At 43.4% G+C, this 21054-nt stretch overlaps 1 protein-coding gene across 1 annotated transcript in view; it reads right to left on the bottom strand.

The window, feature by feature from the left end:
* Positions 1 to 17802, bottom strand: part of GNA14 (G protein subunit alpha 14) — a 186196-nt gene extending 168394 nt beyond the window's left edge. Inside the window, exon 1 of the mRNA XM_069474098.1 lies at positions 17032 to 17802. Within this exon, the coding sequence (XP_069330199.1) occupies positions 17032 to 17155 (124 nt within the window). The 5' untranslated portion in view covers positions 17156 to 17802. The remainder of the gene's footprint in view (positions 1 to 17031) is intronic.
* Positions 17803 to 21054: the final 3252 nt, after the last annotated feature.

Below are 21054 nucleotides of genomic sequence, written 5' to 3'. Positions count from 1 at the left end.
ACCAAAGATTTCTGGCAACTCATCCATGAGGCTTTGGACAGCATCCAGCTCTTTCAGGTAGTTGAAAGTTTATAAGTATTAAAGGGAAAAGCAACTCATTAAGCAGAGGATGCAGCAAGTATAATAAGGAATGTTTAGAATTCTGGAAAAAATACAAGTTAGAAAAAATACTTATAATTATAGCTCTAGCAGATATCATAATATAATTAACATATTTTTAAGTTTTCCTAATCATGATAATAATTAAAAACAAATCCTCTTCTATTTTGGCCATCATGATCCTCCTTAAAGAGAAAGATAACTTTAAATGGAAAATTCAGATGTTCAAGAGGAACACTTTAACGAAACAAATGAAGATACTTTTCTTGCATGATAAATTTCTGGTCATGTTCTGGTTTACACCAAGATATAATTACATTGCAGATAGAAGTGGTTTAATTATTCTAATGGCAAATTCAAATTGCCTTGTAAGTACCAATTTCAATTTATCTGGTGGTTTGTGTGTATCCATGTTTGTAAGCACATGGACACACACTCAGAATGAATTGGCTTCACTGTGTCATGCCTAATTGATAGACATCTTTAGTGTCCAATCTTATCCTTATGTGTTTATGTCAAATAAACCAGTCTCTTCCTCATTTCCTCTACCTGCCCCAAATGCTGATACAGACCCAGATTATATTAGGCAAAGGAGAAAGACTTCCTCATTACCCAAAATGAATGGCAATTTGACAATGGCCAGGAAAAGTGCAAACAGTTTCTTCATGCATGAGCAACCTACAGACCATCTGCAATTCCACATTAACAAAGTAAAGGCAGGGAGAAGATATTAAAGGGGGTGATTTTGTCAACTTTTAGACATTTTAGAACAAAGAAGCAGGATTTAAACACAAATACTTGCTTTGAAGGCTGCCAGGTGGCAGGGTTTTCGGTAGGCTTACAGTTTGTGACTAGGGCTTTATATTTCATTCGCCCTATTTCATCTTGTTCTTTAATTCAGTCTTAAATAGCTTAAAATGTTCAATGAAAGAGAAGAAACATGTATAAACAATATTATATTGATAAGATGTGTTCAAACACAGTATCTCCAAAGCAGAATATAGACAACAAGCATTAAATCATGGCTGGGGGCAGTGGCTCATGCTTGTAATACTGGGAGGCAGAGATGGGAGGATCCCTTGAGGTCAGGAGTTCGAGACCAGCCTGAGCAAGAGTGAGATCGTCTCTACTAAAAATAGAAAAAATTAGCCGGGAGTCGTGGCACATGCCTATAGTCCCGGCTACTTGGGAGGCTGAGGCAGGAGAATCACTTTAACCCAGGAGTTCCAGGAGTTTGAGGTTGCTGTGATCTAGGCTGACACCACGGCACTCTAGCCCAGGCAAGAGAACAAGACTCTGTCTCAAAGAAAAAAAAAGAAAAGAAATGAAATCATATCTCTCATCTCTTGATCCTGAGATCTAATTTTTTTCTTCTTTAAGTTAGGGGACTAAGGGACAGCAAAAGAATAAGAAATGTTGACTATGAAACAGCTTTAAAAAAATGTAGCAAGTGTAGAATTCCTTTAAGAACAAATGCGATAGTGAAGAAACTAGCTGCCATTGCAGGTCTTGTGGGTACAGAATCTAATCATTAAATTAGGTGATTAAAAGTTTTCAAAAAACTGGAATAAAGACATAAGTGATGCTTTGGGTTGCAAGAAAATGTATGGGCTTGAAGAATTGTCCTAACTCTTGGGCCAAGATTGTAAATCTCTTCCTGGTCGTGTTGAATTTTGCAAGCCCCATAAAGGTGAAAGAATAAGAATAAGTAAATCAAACATATAGTGATGATGTTCTCAAGTTAAACTTTAAAATAATTACAGCAAACATTAGTTAGTCAGCACTAAGATTTTTTAATGGTCTCCTTATTTAATGTATTTAAATCTGACATTAAATAATCTATCACAGTTGTGATTTATCTACAAGAATTAACAGTATAAATGTTATTATTTAATTTGATTACATTTATAAATAGTTTTAGAATGTTTAAGAGAGTAAGATTTATTAACCAAATTAATATGTGAAGTTAACTTGCAGTAAACTGAAAACTAATTAAAGAATTAAGTAAAATCCACTTAACTTTTTTTATATCAAAAAATAGATTTATAACCCTGACTCAAGCATAACAAAATTGATACATGTAACCAAAAACATTTCTACCCCCATAATATTTTGAAATAAAAAATTAAAATAAATATTAAAAGCTTAGGAAAACTAGGCTTTTATAATACATTTCATATTCAGCTTTAATAAATTTAATATCAATTAAAGCAAGCAGTTGCAAATGTTTCTTTGCTCACAGAAAGCCCCTATCAAATATTTAAAAATTCAGTTGCAGAAAAAACAGTGAGTATGTCATATATTATTACTATGATATTGATGATAGTGAGAGAATGAGAGACACCAACAGAGCATTGCCCACTGGTTGGCCAATAACATCATCCTATACCCTTTGCCCCCATATTAGAGTCTGATTTTTCTGCCTTAGAATTGTGTATGATTTGGAAAGAACTCTCAAATATATAGTTGAGTATTAAAAAGCTAAGAGCAAAACAGAGTGTATAATATTTTATTAGCTAGGATACCAAGTTAGCTGCTATTTAAAAAAGGGTCTAGTCATTCATAGCTTAGGGCTTATATGGCAGCTTCATGGTCTCAGAGATGCAGGCATTTTCTATCACATTGCTTTTTTTTATTATTTCAGAGTATTATGGGGGTACAAATGTTTAGGTTATATATAGTGCCTTTGCCTTGCCCAAGTCAGAGTGACAAGCGTCTCCACTCCCCAGATGGTGTGCACTGCACCCATTAGGTGTGAATATACCCATCCCCTCTTCCCCGCTCCCACTGCCCGACTGTCACGTTGCGTTTTCATCCTCATCATCCTACTTCCATATCATGGTAAAATAAGGCTGCTGCAGCTCCTACCATCAAGTCAGCATCCCTCCCTAGAAGGATAAAAGGGCTCCTTTATTTTTAAGGTCACAACTCGGAAATTACCTATATCACTTCAGTTTACATCTCATGGGCTACACCTTTGGCACATGGCCACATCTAGCAGCAAAGAAAGCTGAGAAATATAGTTTTTAGCTGGGTATCCATGTACCCAGATAAAATGTCTTGTATTACAGAAGGAGGAGAGAACAAATATTCAGAAGACTGCTAACAATCTCTGCCACAAATATGCTGATTTTTATGTTTAAAAAAAAAGTAAAAAAGTATTGAGAGTGTTCTCTTCTGTGCAAAAAGAAAATATGAAAGCTTCGTAAACAAATAAGATGCATACAGTAAATCATTGGCTTCAGAACATTGGTCCATGGTCCAATGTCAATATGTAATGAAGTTTTCATTAGCCCACAGGTAAAACTTTAAAGAGAACAATTAGTGAGTGAATTATAAATTTATGTTTATTTGATTTAAAATGTTATTCTAGGCCGGGCACGGTGGCTCACGCCTGTAATCCTAGCACTCTGGGAGGCCGAGGCGGGTGGATCGCTCAAGGTCAGGAGTTTGAGACCAGCCTGAGCAAGAGCGAGACCCCGTCTCTACTAAAAATAGAAAGAAATTATCTGGCCAACTAAAATATATATAGAAAAAATTAGCCGGGCATGGTGGCACATGCCTGTAGTCCCAGCTACTCGGGAGGCTGAGGCAGTAGGATCGCTTAAGCCCAGGAGTTTGAGGTTGCTGTGAGCTAGGCTGATGCCACCGCACTCACTCTAGCCAGGGCAACAAAGCGACACTCTGTCTCAAAAAAAATAAAATAAAATGTTATTCTCTATGAGGCTCTTTCTACTTTTTGAGTTAAAACATCCTTTCTTTTATGCAATAATGTTGACACTAAATGGTAATCTATCTGTCCATGTAGGAAATGTGATGGAATACCCAGTCACTACACAAGATGCTGAGGATTCAGTGGTTATAACAGTCCTTACACTCATAAAATTTAGTCTAGTGGGGAAGAAGGATGATAAGCAGAGTTTCAAGCTAGGATAAGTGCTATTTTTAAGAAGGTGCTATGGGAGAATGTTCTGAGGGACTTAAGTTGGATTGGAGAGCCAGCAAAGGCTTCCAGGAGCAAGGGGTATTCAATATGCACCTGAAAACGAGTAGCAGTTAGCTACAAGACCAGTAAGGAAGAGTGTTGCAGGCAGACAGGTCAGCATGTGCAGAGGCCTAAGAAGGATGAGTTTGGCCCATTGAAAGTACTAAAAGAAGGATCTATGGCTAGAACTGAGTCATCATAGGGAATAATGGCAGAGGGGTCATTAGGGGGGGTCACAGATAGAGGGTCACAGACCACACACAGATTTTTAGATCTGCACCCAAAGTATAGAAGGTTTTGGGCAAGATAGTAAACAACTATCCGATTCACATTTTCAAAAGGTCACTCTGGCTGGGGAGTGGGAGATGATGAAGTAATCCAGACAAGAGATGGGGGAAAGTGGAAAGGCAAAGATGATGGCAAGAAGTGGGCACCGCAGAGATTCGCCCCACTGGGGTAGATTTTGGTGAGATGTTTGGCTCCAGGAGACAGAAGCAGGACCGTGATTAAGAATAGAGGCTGTGGAGTCAGATTGCCTGATTCAAACCCTGGCTCTGCTCCGGCCAGTGAAACTTGCCTCAGGGCCTCAGTTTCCTCATTTGCAGAGTGGAAAGGAAAATACTAACTACACCTCCAACATGGTGAGGAATAGATGAGATCATTCATTTAAAATACCCAGAATAATGACTGGATGTATAAATGTCACTGCTTTCTTATTGCCCCTTCCATTATTAATGTTAGGTGAAAGACTCTCTGGATTCTGGTTGGAGCAAATTATTTCAGAAGGAAATAACAGAGAAGAACAATTAGCAAATTTCTCAACTATAGTTCTGGTTACACATCAAAATCTTACCATGTACAATAACTAGGAAAAGTATTTATGGCAATACAAGAAATACGTTTTCCAAATCTCATTTCACTTCTGGTACCCAGCCTCAATTTTCATATCTTGATGTCACTAATCAAGGCATATGTACATATTCAAAATGAGTAATTAGTCAAGATATTGGAAATGTAGAAAAAAATCAGTTCTGGAATTTTCTAATTTTCCTTTCTTTAAGGCCCACCCCAGCCATGTGTTCCTTTTATGAACCTTCCTAGGCCATCCCAAACAACAGAGGCCTCCAGACACCATAAGGAATTCTTCATATTGCTCAACTGGTATTTCACTGCAACCACTAAAAGGAGAAACATATATTCATTCAACCGGTATTTGAGCTAAGCTCTGGGTTTAGCACTGCTGGGTTCGAAGGTGAGCAAAGCCCTCATGGGGTTCAACGTCTCATGTGAAACTCTTCCTTGACTCATCAGTTGCCTAGCTATGGCCCACCCACAGTAATTCAGATATTGGAGCAACTGATGGCATATATTGGAGCTCCCACACATTTGGTTGCTCTTTTATTTTTAATCTTCTTTATATATAACAGCCCACCATTCCATGAAGCAACTCCTTCCAAGATCTCATATGATAAGACCACTTGAAATAGAAGCCAGTGGGCTGATGGCAATACGCAGAGGTCTCTCTTCTAGTCTAATTTTAGCACTTAAATTGACTTCATGAAATCGAATACCATAATATGTTAACAACTAGAGCAGTTTTGCTTTGTTTTAAATTTGTACTGTCTGGTTAGGAAGCAGAGAGAGAAAATTAAATCACATATATCCTTGATTCCAAGACTTATGTCCATACAATTTAACATTTTTGAGGGTTAGATGCCTTTGCATTGATGTTTATATTTGGGATGGTGGTGTATGCTTTCTGGAAAGGCTGTTTTCAAGTCAGTAATAGCAGGTCTAATAATCAATGTTGCCTCTGAAACTAAGAAATTCATCATGAAGACTAAGACTGACCCTTGGCTCTTCTGCCAATTAGCTACTGACCACCGAGCCCCGTGACATCTGAGTGTCCTCAGTCTCTAGACCTTCTCCACCTCATCTGTATAATGAAGGTTTGCACTTGCGTTTCTCAAATTCTGCGGTAAGGGACCAATTTTTTAAAAATTTTCCATGAGTTCAACACTGATACATTTATGAAAAATAATGAAAATAATCTTTGATGTCATAGCAATGTTAAATTGCTATGAAAGTTTCTCAGTGCCTACTCTCAATTTCTGTAGTGGTCTTGTGTGCACAGACACACATGGGTACACAGTTGCATTTTGAGTGACATTGACCTGGACTACTGTGACTTACCGCTATGTAGATTAGATGATGATTCTGAAAATGATTTGTCACCTTCATTTACTGGATTTTGGTTAGTAATAAAATTAGCCTACATTTTTTTTATTATACAGTAGCTGAGAAATGGAAACAAAAATTCTGGGGATGAGGTACTCAGAAAGGAAGGTTTTATTTATGGCAGATTCAAGAGAGAAGTGGCATGGATGAGCCATCTGACGATAATTGACAACTGATCGTCAATACAGAAGATGTCTTTCAGGCAAAACAATACACAAATAAGTTATACTTTTTTATATCAGTCATTTAAAAAAGTACAAAACATGATAATTTATCAGTCACTTAATTTTTACAAAGCAAACTTGACAACCAGGACTATTACCCCTTGGGTATACCCCCAATACCAGCTGTCTTAGTCTGTTTTGTGTTACTATAAAGGAAATATCTAAGACTGGGTAATTTATAAAGAAAAAAGGTCTATTTGGCTCATGATTCTGATGGCTGGAAAGTTCAAGATTGGGCATCTACATCTGGTGAAGGCCTCAGGCTGCTTCCACTAGTGGCAGAAGGTGAAGGGGAGGCAGCATGTGCAGAGATCACATGGTGAGAGAGGAAGCAAGAGGGGGTGGAAGGAGATGCCAGGCTCTTTTAAACAACCAGCTCTTGGAGAACTAATAGAGTGAGAACTCACTCACTCCCCAGGGAGGGCATTAATCTATTCATGAGGCATCTGGCCCCACCATCCAAACACCTCCCATTAGGCTCCACCTCCAGCATTGGGAATCAAATGTCAGTGTGAGATTTGGAGGGGACAAACATGTAAACCATAGCACCAACCAGTGTTCCATGGAGAGTGAATTTTCAATGAGAAGATTGATGTATCATGGCTCTTACTGGAATATGCTCCCTCAACAGCATAAGTCCATGGTAGAAAGAACTACTTAACAGTTATGATCCATAAAGCCATTGCAGTTTATAGGTGCACAACTTTTCAAATGGTACATTCAAGTGCAAGGACCCATGCAAACGTGAACATTTGTTGCTTTTCGTAATGACTCTTGCCAAGGTAAGATGTACATACGTGCTGCTCTTCCTCTTTGGGACAAATGCTGAAACCCCTCCACATTACCCAGCCCAGACCCCGAAGACCCTTCATCACACAGATGAAGGAGAGATTGCTTCCACGTCAAGAAACAGAGTATACCCTAGGCAGGCCTGCCCTGGGTGCCTCCTGGGAATCTGCTGAAATGTTAGGCTTAGGGTCTAGAGTGGCAATCAGAGGCTGGCCAGCTCCTGAGCTCCAGGCCAATGCTATAAAACGGTCCTCACACTTGAGTGTGTATCAGGATCACCTGGAGGGCTTATTATTATACAGATTGCTGGCCCCACTCCAGAATGTCTGATTCAGAGAATTACAATGGGGACTGAGAGCTCACATTTCTAATAAAGTCCCAGGAGGTGCTGATGCTGATGCTGCTGATCCTAGGAACACACTTTGAGAACCACTTGTATAAAGCATCTGATGACAGAATTGGAAAGACGTCAAAGGTTACTTGGTCCAAACTTTTCATTCTACAGGTGAGGACCCTGGGATTCAGAGGAAATGTCTTGCTCATGGTTATACTCAATAACTCAGAGCTTCCCCTCACCAAAAAAAGGAACTCAGGTTTCCAGGGCCTAAACACACTGTGTATCTCACAATCTAAGTTATGGCCACACATCAGGTCCCTGCTCTCTGAGAAGAGGTGCCAGCAGGTGCTTCATGCTGTTGACCCTCCTCTGCACAAGCCCTTCTGAAGGTACATGGTAGTTCTATCATGACCTTGCAGTGGGAGGCACCGGCCCAGATGGGGGAGGGGCAGCACATGGGAACTACGTTTTGGAGCTGGGGAAAAGGGAGGCAGGGGAAGAGCTATGGACTCCAGACACATTTACTGCTGATGTTTAGATGCTGCTGGAATAGTGACTTCTTGAGAAAAAAAAACAGTTCTCATTAAGAGGAACTGGGTCGTGAACGAATCAGACTTCTCCTGGCTTTAACTCTCAGCTTTCTAAGTCTTATCCCTTCTCACTGCTCTTTGCTTGCTAATTTCCTGTTTTTGTTCCACAATTCGGAGAATGTCGCCCAGTTCCCTTCACCTTGACCCTCTTTATAATGGACTGTTGAAGCCTAAGTGCACTTGCTGGAAGGGGAGAGTAACAGCGAGATCCAGCTGTTCTAGTCCCTGAAACCTACAGTTGCCAGTAACTGAGTGGATATTGACTTAATCTCACCCATAAACTGCAGAGAAAAATTAACTTTTGCAAAATTCAAACCACATATGGGATGAATTTTCATACCCTATCAGCAATCCCATAAGTAATTTTCATAATTTTCTTAAATTAAAAAGTATGTTTTAACTTTGTTTAGCCATTCTATTGTTAAAATTATTTTTGTTGTTATTATAATTAATCCTGAGAATACAGGAAGGAAGCATATCACACAGGCAGTGCTTCTGTTTCATGTTTATATTCTAGAAAACTTTAGCTTTTATTACAACTCTCTTATTTTATATGCAAAAGTTTATTCAGGAAAAAAAGCATTGAAACTAAGACCAATATATTAAATATCTGGTCTAGTTTTATAACTAAGCAATGACAGGACTCTGAATAATCATGAGTGCTTGCTTTTTCTACCTATAATCTCAACATGTATTCATTGAAAACTATTTGATATTTTATAGTCAACTGGCCTATGTCATTTCTGACTGGCCAAGAACCATTCTGGCTTGTCAGTGCTCGTGCCATACCATTGAGCGATTATTAAAAATCGTACCAGGCACAGTGTTGGTTCAGGTGCCAGGATACAGGAACAAGACAGGCACAGTCCCACTCGCATGGAGCTTGCAGTCTAGTGGGGGCAGACAAACCAACAAGTAAGCAAATAAGAATTTAAGGTTATTTCCAAGATAAAAGCTGTGAAGAAACAAAACCAAGTAATAGAATTGAGCAACTAAGAGTACAATGTGCAAGGACGACCTCAGGTAGCATAATCAGGAAAGGCCTCGTAGAGAGACGAACTTTTGAGCTGAGATGTGAAGATAACAGTGAAACAGCCATATACTTGGAGCAAGAGAGGGGAACAGAAAAGAATGTTCCAGGCAGAAGAAAGAGCAAGACCAAAGACCCAGAAGTAAGAGGAAGGCTGACGTGTTCAAGGAATGGAAAGGAGGTGAGTGCAGCTTCCATCCAATGAGCCAGGGGAAGAATGATACCACACGTGTCCTGAGAGGCGGGCAGGTGTTCGGAATGCATTCCAAGTGTAATGTAAGGCTCGGAGTGTACGCAAGGTAATGATATGATCTAAGTTTTAAAATGGACCAAAAAAGGGCAAATGTGGACAGTGGGAAATCAGGAGGACATTGCAATAACGCAGGTGGATCGCAGCTTCAGATATGGGAAGACGTGGTGAGATTTGGAAAATGTTTAACACCTGAGACAATGCCAGCAGATGGGGTGCAGCAGTTTCCTGGGGTAATAGGATACATGTGTGGAATGTTCATATCCCAATAGAATAAAAGCATGATAAAAAATATTCAAGAAATTAATTGTAGCAATATTAAATACACCTTAATATTTAAAGACATCTGCCTCCTTTTCGTGATCCCATTATCTGAAAGCTTACATTTAGATTTTACTTCAAGTTTGCATTTACCTATCCATTGAGAAAAGGCTTATTTCTTTCTTTATGGGAAGCCTTACATTTTTTGTTGTAGACTTTTGTCATTAGGGGCTGCCCAGAATCTCAGTACCCTTCCTTTGGGGGAAGAATTCCAAGAAAGGCAGGAGGCACCCACCCCCTTCCCTATGGTGGGAGCCTGAGACTGTCAGAATTTTATTTAACAAGCACTGAAAATAAATAGCCCTGACTATGTGCCAGGCAGTACTCTAAGCACTAAAAATAATGACTCATTTACTTCTCATAACCTCACAGAGTCCTTATTCCCATTTAGCAGATGAGAAAACTAACATACATTCAAGGATGCATACAGCTCATCAGTGGAAGAGCCTTGATTTTAAACCTAGCAAGTCTGGCTCCAAAGAACGTGCTACTAACCACCATGGCATGGTGCCTCTCCCTAGCAAGCTGGTATAATCAGACGGCCTGAGATTTTATTTAAAAAGTGACACAGGGTGCAGGAGATGGTCACAGATGACTTGCAGCACTGCTGTGGAGGTAAGTGTCTGGCAGCGGCAGCAACCATCAGGGTGGTGAAGTTCCCTGGCTGTGTCCTTGGCAGCCCCGTCCATTACCAGTGTTTGCTGTGTCCAGAGTCCCTTGGATCCTGTCCTTTTACAGAGCCTGCTGTCCAGTTCCCAGTGATTCTGTGTTTCCTGCTTCCTCTCCAATAAATTATTCTTCTGCTTACATAATCTTCAACCAAGAACCCTGGCACAGCTAATTTACCCCTCAGCAGAGAGCCAATCACGCATAATGAAAGCCAGGGCTCCTGCAGAGGCTCTTGACTCCCTTTCACCATTCCAGCCCTTGGATTCCTGCTAGTGCACTTCCTTCTTCTGACGGTGTTTGCAGCCACAACTGCCCAGCTCACAGGGATCCCAGCCTGGCCGCCCATACTCAGGTGACAGCCATGTCTGTGATGCACGCCCTCTGGCCAGGACTGATTGATCAGGAGTGCACCCTGGTCTCACACTGCGTGTGAGGGTGTGGAGTCAAGTCCTGTTGCTGGCTGTGCCCTGGAGAAGGGTCCCCACTGCAACTTCCCTGGCGCTTTCTCTTTCCCAGTCTTTATTATTCAAATCTTCTTTTAATGCCATGAGATGCCCTGGTGAGAATACTTCCAATGAAGTCCCCTCTTTGATTGAATTTCAACCTCTGTCTTTAGTAACATCTTACTTTGCTACAATCATTCACTGCAAACCCCTCTCTCTGACTCCCCCAAATCACTACTTCTCTCCTTACAGCCCTACAGATGAGAGTTCTTATAATATTTCTCCCTTGTGATTTAGGTATTACAGGAAAAGAGAAAGCAAAAGATGATATAGACTAAAATGTATCTTTTTAAAAAGAAAAAAAAAAAGACCCTATAAGGGTTAAGACATTTTTTGCATTGCTTTTTGCCAAACTCCACTGTCAGATTTTTCCATTTTATATCTGCTCACAGCTTTAGATTCATTAAAGCCATAAAAATTTCATCCTCTAACAACATGATTTAGAAACTTGGTTCTTCAGGTACTTAGATACTACACTGGTAAGTAATTGAATTAGTGTACTCCACATCTTTGTTTCAAGTGGCTTGAACATCTTAAAAGTAAAGGTGCAGTTCTCCACTAAAAGCAACCGGGGCCCCTGGGAGAGATGGCTGATTTCTCCCCTGGCTGGGGAAGGATGGGGACAAGATGAGCCTGGAGCATATTGTTACACCAGAAAGCAAGGACGTGTTCAACAAAAATGACGGGGACATGTCACAGCGACACAGGAGCCAGCTTGAAGGGGATCTCATTGCACATATCTGGTACAGTTTGAGCACCAAGATGATTCAGAACAGTAACGAAGTAAAAACCATTAGAGGAAGAAAGTAAGGATTCGTGAGTCTGTATGGATAATGACTAAACAAATAAATAAACAGGGGCAAAGGGAATCTTGCAGCAGAATGTCAAAGCCAATTGGCAAATACAGAGAGTGTGCTAGAGTTGCAGCCATCAAGTTCCAGACTGCATTGGGCAGGAGTCCTCAATAGCTGACTAAATCCAGACGGACATTTTGATGACGAGCAGGGTATTTGCACGGTCGTAGAAAGTGTCTCTCCACAAAATTATGATACAGTGGACAAAGCAGACAACATCTCAACCAAGCAATCAAATTTAACATCACCACTGAGGGGCAGAGGGACATGGTGTGCCTCCAGATGCCACCCCCAAGGAGGACACAACAGCACCTACCTGGTGTTCCAGTCAAGAAAGCATAGTTGGAACCTCTAGCCATAAGAAAATCATCAGATAAATCCCAAATGAGAAACACCCTGTTCATAAAGGGACAGGGGACTACGTTCTTCAAAAATTCAACGACACAAAAGCACTAAGAGCCAGTGGAAAGCTTCCATTAAAGAAACTAAAAGAACATGAGAACCAAATGCAAGCCCTGAGCCTACGCTGGCCCCTGTACTAGAGGGAGGAGAAATGCCACTAAGGACATTTGGGGTCGACTGACAAAACTGGGATAAGAGTAACAGATTGGACACAAATAATTGTATCAAGGCTAAATTTACTGATGTTTCAGAAGTGGACTGTGCTTATATAGCTGGTGAGGTTGGTTTATTCCAGCCAAGATAGACATAAGCCACAGATAAAGCCACACAGTCCCCCTTTCTGAAGCACATTATGGTAAAATATATATTTTATATATTTATATAAAATATATATTTATAGTAACATCTATTTTATAGTGAACACAATACCCACATAGCTGCATAAGATAAAACATAAAAACTCGGCCGGGCGCGGTGGCTCACGCCTGTAATCCTAGCACTCTGGGAGGCTGAGGCAGGTGGATCGCTCGAGGTCAGGAGTTTGAGACCAGCCTGAGCAAGAGCGAGACCCCGTCTCTACTAAAAATAGAAAGAAATTATCTGGCCAACTAAAATATATATAGAAAAAAATTAGCTGGGCATGGTGGCACATGCCTGTAGTCCCAGCTACTCGGGAGGCTGAGGCAGTAGGATCGCTTAAGCCCAGGAGTTTGAGGTTGCTGTGAGCTAGGCTGACACCACGGCACTCACTCTAGCCCAGGCAACAAAGCGACACTCTGTCTCAAAAAAAACATAAAAACTCAATGATATCTGTCCCCTAGGGTCCTTCATATTATCCCAGATTCTAAGAACACCACTTACTGCCCTCAGAAATGTCCCTAGGTAGGTCAGGAGAGTTTGGGCATCTCTTACCCAAGCCCCGGCATGTAGATGGCCCTTAGTGTCCTGCCCTCTCCATATTTCAAGGCCTTACCCAGATGATGCCTCCTCCAGAGGCTCCGCCCTTACACTCCGCCTGAACCATCTCTCCATCTACCTTAAGCTTTTATGACTATGTTCCTCATAACGATCATTTGTGAACCGCCCTCCTCCAACGCAGCCCTTGGAAATGAATCCCCACACTAAGCACCGTGCCTGGCACTTTGGAAAAGTCCATTGAATTGAGCTAAGCTAAGGTGAAGGAACATGCACGTGTTTACCATTTCACCCCTTTCCTTCTTCACAGAGCAGGACAATGTTGTCACTTTCTGCCACAAAATTCACACTATCTGTGTCATTTCCTCAAATGGACGTCCTGCCCAGGAACAGGACAGCTAGTTCTAAAGTCGGATTGTGTTATAACCAATCTGATGAAACTTTTGGGAAGCCAGATGTTCAACTCTTTGGTATGAGTAGAAAGAGGGACTTTAAAATCAGTTTATGGCTCAGAAAACACTAAGGGAAACTCAAAGCAAAGCATTTCTGTTAAAGCATTACCAGGACAAATTAGACAAACTACTGTGCAACCTACAACTGGTCAACTAAAATGGAAAACAATACCTCACTGGGGCCTGAAAATATTCTACACCAGTGTTACAGGCTGAATTATGTCCTCCCACCAAAATTTATACGTTGAAGTTCCAACCTAATCCAACAGCAGCTGTCTGCATGCTAAGGAGAAAGGCCCAGGAGAAACCTCCCAACACTTTGATCTTGAACTTCCAGCTTTCATAACTGTGAAAAAATACATTTCCATTGTTTAAGCCTCCCAGTCTGTGGTACTTTGTTGTAGCAGCTCTAGCAAATTAATACAGCCAGCAAAAGTTACATACAAATTCCCCTTCCTTGCAGACCTTACCTTCCTTCCAAGGTAAGGTCAGCATCCAAAATTAAGCCATCAGAGTTGCTGGAGACACTCAACCCAATTAACAAGCAACACTTCACCAAGCTTCATTGAACACTAAAATGAACAAAAGATCACATTTTGCCCCATTTAATTGCTACTGTCCTGGCACTTTCTTCCTACACTGACCAGTACCCATCAGTGTTCTTATCAGAACTCCTTTTTGTCCTACTTTTATCCAAGGAACTGATAAGGAATTTCTTTCTACTGAATTTAACTCTCTCCTTTATTTTCTCCATCTCTTCTGATGAGAAGGCACCATTCTGACATCTTGCAATTACTGCCCTTAACCAAACAACAGCTTTTATCTTTCCCGACTGGCCACTGACCCGTGCTTTTATTAAGCACAAACAGGATGCTGCACTTCGGAAACATTCTCAATCGTTTTGTTGCAAAATGCTTCATGGTGAAAGAGCTGATGGCTTTTCGGGTCATGCCATGCTTTATACAGGATCCCAAACTTCCATTTGCAAAGTGGAGTTTTCAGCTGAGGCGCCTGAGCAGTGGACGATCTAATCCACCCATTATAGAGACTCGGGTGAATTTTTCACTGAAACTGCACGACTTCAGACAAAACAGCACGTATTCTTCCCTGATTCCTATGTCATTGCCTCTTCCTTTATCTTAAGAAGAAGAAATGGAACTGTGCCCCCCTCCCTTACAGATTGAATGAAATAGGAGGTTTTTAAGTCCATCCTTGGATAGCTCCATGTGATTTGTAAACTATGTTTCACAGGAAAGTTGTCACTAAGAGGATATGCTAGTAACAGCTTGGCAAGATGAAACTGGGGGTCTTGGGAGATCAGGCGGTGCCTTCAGAGTATAGGAAGAGGGCTGGGGCAAGGGCCCCTGGGAGATGAAGTACTCCAGCCACCTGAGTTAAATGCCACTTTCAGGGAGAACCATTTACCTACAAACATTCTCCACTAGTTTGAGTGCAAATGCAAGCATTTTACATCAAACAAATAGGCTTAAGTAAAGCTTAGCTTACTGAATACTTCTTCATACAAAGAGCCAGCATTTGTCAAGCTCCTGGTGTATTCTGGACACGATACTTCATACATGACACAAATCAGAATATTTGAAAATGATACAGGGTTCAGCCTACCCTTGAAAAGAAAAAGTACATATGCAACTAAAGCCAGGCCAGGAGCACCTGTTCTCTTTGTGGGGCCCGGGGCAAACAAAGGAAGGCCCACATAAGTACTTTAAAATGTTAATCAAGCTAGCAAATTATCATGTAATCCTCCTCCTATGACAAAGGTAGTTTTATAACAGCGTGCAAGGCCAGGTACAATTTAGAATTCCCAGACCCCTCAGGGTTATGGGCCAGAGGAGAAAGCACAGTCCTGGCAATGGAACTCCCCACCCAGGCTCCCTGCCCGCTAAGGGGACCTCTTGGGCACACATGTGGTCTCCCCCCACTCCCACCCTGCCCACACTTCCAAGCTCTTCCACAACCCTAGCAAATAGCTGCCACTTCATGCACTCCACAGAAATCAGGTTTGCCCCCCTTCTAGGGTTCAGGCTGTAGAAGGAGGCTTGCAGCCCTATGGGCAGGGAATTCCATCTGGGTCTTGGAGGGTAGCCAGCCCCCTTGGATCTACAGACTCCTAGCCCAGTGGGGAGGGGCACAGCCTGCTGAAGGCCAGAAATGGCCTCTAAACCCAAGGGGTAAGTGCAAGGGTATTCCTTCCTCCAGGTCTGAAGGCAGTACTGGCTAAAAACCTCTATTTTATACTAACTAGATCCACTTTTCTTTCCTTGAAGCCTTCTGGGAGGGTGACACCTTATACTAAAGATGAATAAATAGACAGATGGTATAAGAGAGGATTCCTGCCTGGAAGGGATGAGAGAAAAAAAGTTGCAATACTTGTAGCTATTCAGGAAAAAAAAAAAAATGAACAGTTAATATCACGGTCTAAAAGGAAAAGGTACTGAGGTATTCCTCAAACAGCAAATGGATCGAACAGTGTTCTAGAAAGTCCTAAAAGTGGGATCCTTGCCTTATGGCATAAATTGGGCAAACCTTAAACTGTTTTTGAAAGTGGGTGTTCTACTTAGACCTTTGCAGAGAGACCAAAGGAGCCCAATGAAAACTGCAGCAGACAGCAGGGAGGCAGAACCAAATCCCAGGAGGGGACTGAGCCGGGCCGGGCAGGGGAGCTTCCGGGCCGGGCAGGGGAGCTTTCGGCCCGCTGCAAACAGACTGGCCTGCCAAAGGGACCCACGGGAGGCAGGCGTAAGGGGTCACAGTCAGGAGAGTTGCTGCTGGCATGGGCGTCACCCCCACGACTGACCTGGTATCGCTTTGCCTTTCTCAATCAGGGCACATTTGTTAATTTTCTGGGCCTCTCTATTTAATTCCGTAGAATGAGGACATCACCTGCCCACATCACCAGGTGGAGATGCCCATAAGAACCCAGTACGGTCAGGCACATGGTTAGCGCTCAATGTACTTCATCTAGAACTGAAAGCTCATGGGTCAGAGCAAGAGCTGAACCCAAGATGTGAGTCGGGCGGCTCCCCACCAGTGACCGCGAGCCGGGGGCTGAGGTGTGGACGAGGCCCCAGGGAGAGGGGCACGTTGGAGCACATGAGGTACAGCGCACAAGAGGTCAAGTGTTACACCTTCCAGCCTTTTTTAGGGTTAGGGGAAGGGGGTGCTTGAGATGCAAAAAACAGGCTGCTTAGGCCCCGATTTGGGGTCATCCGCGAGCCCGGGGGTAGAGGGGGACTCCCCGAGAAGGAGGAAGCGGCGCCGCACCCCACCGGGCTCCAGGCGCGGCGCGGTCCGGGCGAGCGGAGGGCTGGGGAGGAGAACCGGACCGCGGGAGTCGGGAGACGCAGCCACTCACCCAGCAGCAGCAGCTTGAGCTCGCGGCGCGCGTCCTTCTTGTCCCGACGAAGCTGCCGCTCGATCTCGGCGCTGATGCGCTGCGACTCCTTCTCCTCCGCGGACAGACAGCAGCAGCCGGCCATGGTGCGCTCAGCACCCGACGGGGCGATGCGGCCCGAGCGCCCAGAGCCTCCGCCCGGCCTGGACGCGTCGGGCACTGGGGTTTGGAAAGAAAAGACGGGGGCGGATCTGAGGTTCAGAGTAAGAGGCCTGGACCTCCGGGGTTCACTCCCCCTCGAGGGTCGGCTCTGAGACTTGGGCGAATCCTGAGCGCCGAGGTCACTCGAGTGCACCCCGGATCCGGGCTCGCCCAGCCCCACACTCGCTCCGGGGAGGAGGAGGGAGAGCCAAGGGGTTGGGAGCGTTGCCGGCCCCAGAAAGATGCGTGCGGCTCTCTCTTGGCACAAGAGCCGACGGCCAGTCAGGCTGGCGCAGACAGCGTGTGGAAAGTTGGGGCGTCGGTTCCCCGGGGGAGAGTAGAATCTCCCCGGCCTGGGGTGTCCCAGGCGGGCTGTAGGCGCGGCGTGGGTTGGAGGCAAAGGACCTGGCTAGCCCTTGCCTGGAAAGTTCCGAACACCTCAGCAGTGACCGCAGACTAGACCGAGTGGAAGGTTTCTGCTGGCGCTTGTGGCTCTAAGTGGCAGGAGGAGGCGGAGCGTCTCGAACCTGCAGCCCTGGCGTCTGCCCGAGTTGGGCACCCCAAGCCGATGGCACTTGGGAGCAAAAGAGAGCGAACAGGTAAGTGGGGGCCCGGAGCTGGGGGCCCTCGAGTCTCCGAGAACAGCCCCCGCAGCTGCCTCGCTGGCGGTGGCGTCGGGGCGCGGGAGGGCCGCCTGCCGAGATGGCTGCAACCTGCGCACTCCGGCCGCCAAGTCCTTCTCCCCGCCAGATCCGGGTTCCGACAGGTGAGCGAGTTTCGCCAACTCACAGCCTGGTGGAGGCGGCGGCAGCGGGCTGAAAGCCGTGAGGCTGAGCCCAGCGTCCGCCGCGGGACACAGAGGGCCAGGGGCGAGGCCGAGGTCTCCACTCCGATCTGAAGTTGAGACTTGCACACCAGCCTCCGCGCGACACGCACCCCGGTTTCCTAGACGGGCTCCTTCCGCTTCCCGGACGCCCAGCCCAGCTCCGGCTTGGCCAAAGCCCTGGGTCAGCCCGGGAGGCTGCCTGCAAAGAGCGGCAGGGCCCGAGAGGAGCCGCCCCTGGGTTCAGTTATAAAAAGCGCAAGAGCGGAGGGTAAACAGCACTTCCTTCCCAGCCCTTCCTACGCCTCCGGGGCAGGGGAGGTGGGGAAGCCGGGAATGGAAAGTGGCTGGATGCTTTGCATCTTGTGGTGGGAGAGACTTCTGCTTTGTAGAAAGGGCTGACACGTTCCCGGTCGCACCTGTCAAGTTCCCTGCCCCAGCCCTGGAGCCTGACAGCCGCCTTGCGATTGTGTCTGCGCTGGCACGTTGGCCTGGCTCCTGGGACGTCGGGATCATGTTTGAGCAGCATTAATAAAAACTTAAAAATTAAAAAGCGCCCATTTGTATTCAAATAGCGCGATAGAATGCAGATTACATCGGACTTTTGTCTGTGTAAATTTTGGTTCAGAAAACGGAGATGCAGAAAAGGGAAGGTGGTGAGAGAGGACCCTGTCGGCCATAGCAATAAATGTTCTTTCCCTTCTCTTCAAATCAGCTTGTGTCATGTAAACACTTTATGGTGTGAGGCAATTAGCTAATGCTTCCCCTAGTAAGAGCAGCCTTAAGTGCCTTTCATATGAGTAGCGGATATTTTATCAATTCAAACTGATGAGCATATTGAGTGGAGTGGTATGTGTCATTACGTAAAGAACTCGGCATTGTGATGCTATCTGGCTGCAAGGTCTTATTATTTCTTTTACAGTTTAAGAAATGCAGACAAATCCAGCATTACAAATGAACGTGCATGCATTCTTAAATGCATGACTATTTTAGTTTCTTTGCAGGCATAAATTAACAGTAACAGTGACCTCTACAGGAAAACCCTTGGACATTTCTAATTTGATCCTTGGCCATTTAATCATTTGTTGTCCCTGGTAGTTCTTACAGATGAATTTGCAATTTGAGAATAAGACCCCCTTGGCTTCTCAAAGTAATGAAGGGGTGCAACATAATTATTAGTATTTTTAAATGATTAAAACTAAGGCAAATTTGAACCCTAAGTTAACTGGAATAACTGACCTGCTAGGTCTAAAGCTGCTAAAATTTCAAGAGTTATGGAACATATTGATTATGGCAAATCTGCACAACTTTCCTGGGGTGGCCAACTTGGCAACATGTATCTGAAGTCTTAGATATGTCCATCCCCTTTAACCAAACCAGTAATTCCTCCCTGAAGAATCACAAAGAAGCCTCATGATTTATGTGCAAAGGTTTTGTACCTAATGACCACAAAAATTCAAAACAACCTACATGTCCAAAAACAGGGAATAGGTCAAATAAATTATGGTTTATCCATACAATGAAATTATGTAGCCATTAAATATGTGAATATGTGAGTAACAAATATCTGAACAACAACTAAAGATTTGGGGGAAATCCTCAAAATATGTTGAGTGAAAAAGGCAAGATACAAAAATATAAACATTATGCTACAAATTTGACTATGATAATACACAAGCATTTTTAAGAGACTAAAGGAACATGCATCAAAAAACTCAAGTGGCTCTGAGTCATAACTGTTCAGTTGATTTTAATTGTCTGCTAGAAAAATATTTGGGGCAACTTGAATAAAGTTATTTAGACTCCACTTTCCTTAACCATAAAATGAGAGGGATAAACAAGAATAAGCTCAAAGGGATCATCCAACTCTAATATGCAATTATTTCTTTGATGATTTCACACTTATAAGAAGTTTATTTAAAAATAATCACAAATTTAAAGTTGTTATTAAGCATTGGCAGCTAGTGAGAAATATAAAACTGGGACATTACAAGTCGTTTATTTTTATACTTCTATATTTTATTTATCTCTATTTTCCTTATCTTTAGAATCTGAAGGGTAGGATGAGAATAATTTTAAGTTATGAATTCATTTGAAACATCTTTCCAGGAAGGGGTAGTTTTGAAAAGAGTTCTTAGTAAAAAAGAATACTTATTTCCCTAAATTATTTCAAAAATGCTGCAATTCCATTTTATTCCTCTTGCAGATTAGAGCACAAACGAGATATGAGTTTCAGATACCTGCCAAGTGCTGGGCTCTAAGGGTGAGCTAATTGTCTGGTATTCCTCTGAGTGTTTATCGGGTCTGTGCCAGCCCCTGTACCAGACACTGAGGATTCAGATAATAAGACAATTCCAGACTTTAGATAGACTTATAGTCTAGCAGAAAAAAGTAAGACTGAGACCCAGAAGTCTGAACCAACCTCTTCCTGCTTCCTCCCAGAGAACAGTGGGAATGCAGTGTCACCTGGACCAGGAGGCTTCCAGAAGTCTACTGATGAACACAGCGACCCTTTGCAAACCTCCCTCGAGCTCAGCCTCATCTCCCATCACTTTCCCAGAACTCCAGACAAAATGTATCTTCAAGTTCTCCCCATCTCATGGCTCGGTGCACACTGTTCTCTCTTCCAGGAATGCCATCTCTCACCCCTAAGTTAGGTCATTTCTTTTCCAAACACATCTCTTCTGAGAAACCATCTTGTCAGTTAGACCTATCTTTTGCTGCTGCCTGGACACCTCCCGTGGTCCTCTCCTCAACATCGCACCCTATTACACCTGTCTCTGCTCCTAATCCGTGAGTTACTCGCAGGGAGAGAGAGTTGTTCTTGTTCATCCTGTTATCCCCTAATTAGCAAATTTTAGTTGAATGAATAAAAATGGACTCCAAGAAGAATTAGTCTGAGATGAAAGAAAAGAAGGTTCCTATGGTGGAAGACAATGACAAATCAATAGCCAAGTCCACAATAAACAAATGTATGATTTAGAAAGAACTTGTGTATGTGACCTGCCCCCAGCTTGCCA

This window comes from Eulemur rufifrons, chromosome 7 (assembly GCF_041146395.1).
Source record: "Eulemur rufifrons isolate Redbay chromosome 7, OSU_ERuf_1, whole genome shotgun sequence".
Taxonomy (NCBI): domain Eukaryota; kingdom Metazoa; phylum Chordata; class Mammalia; order Primates; family Lemuridae; genus Eulemur; species Eulemur rufifrons.
Note: the sequence above shows the minus strand (reverse complement) of the source record. Positions and strands in the feature narration are given on the sequence as shown.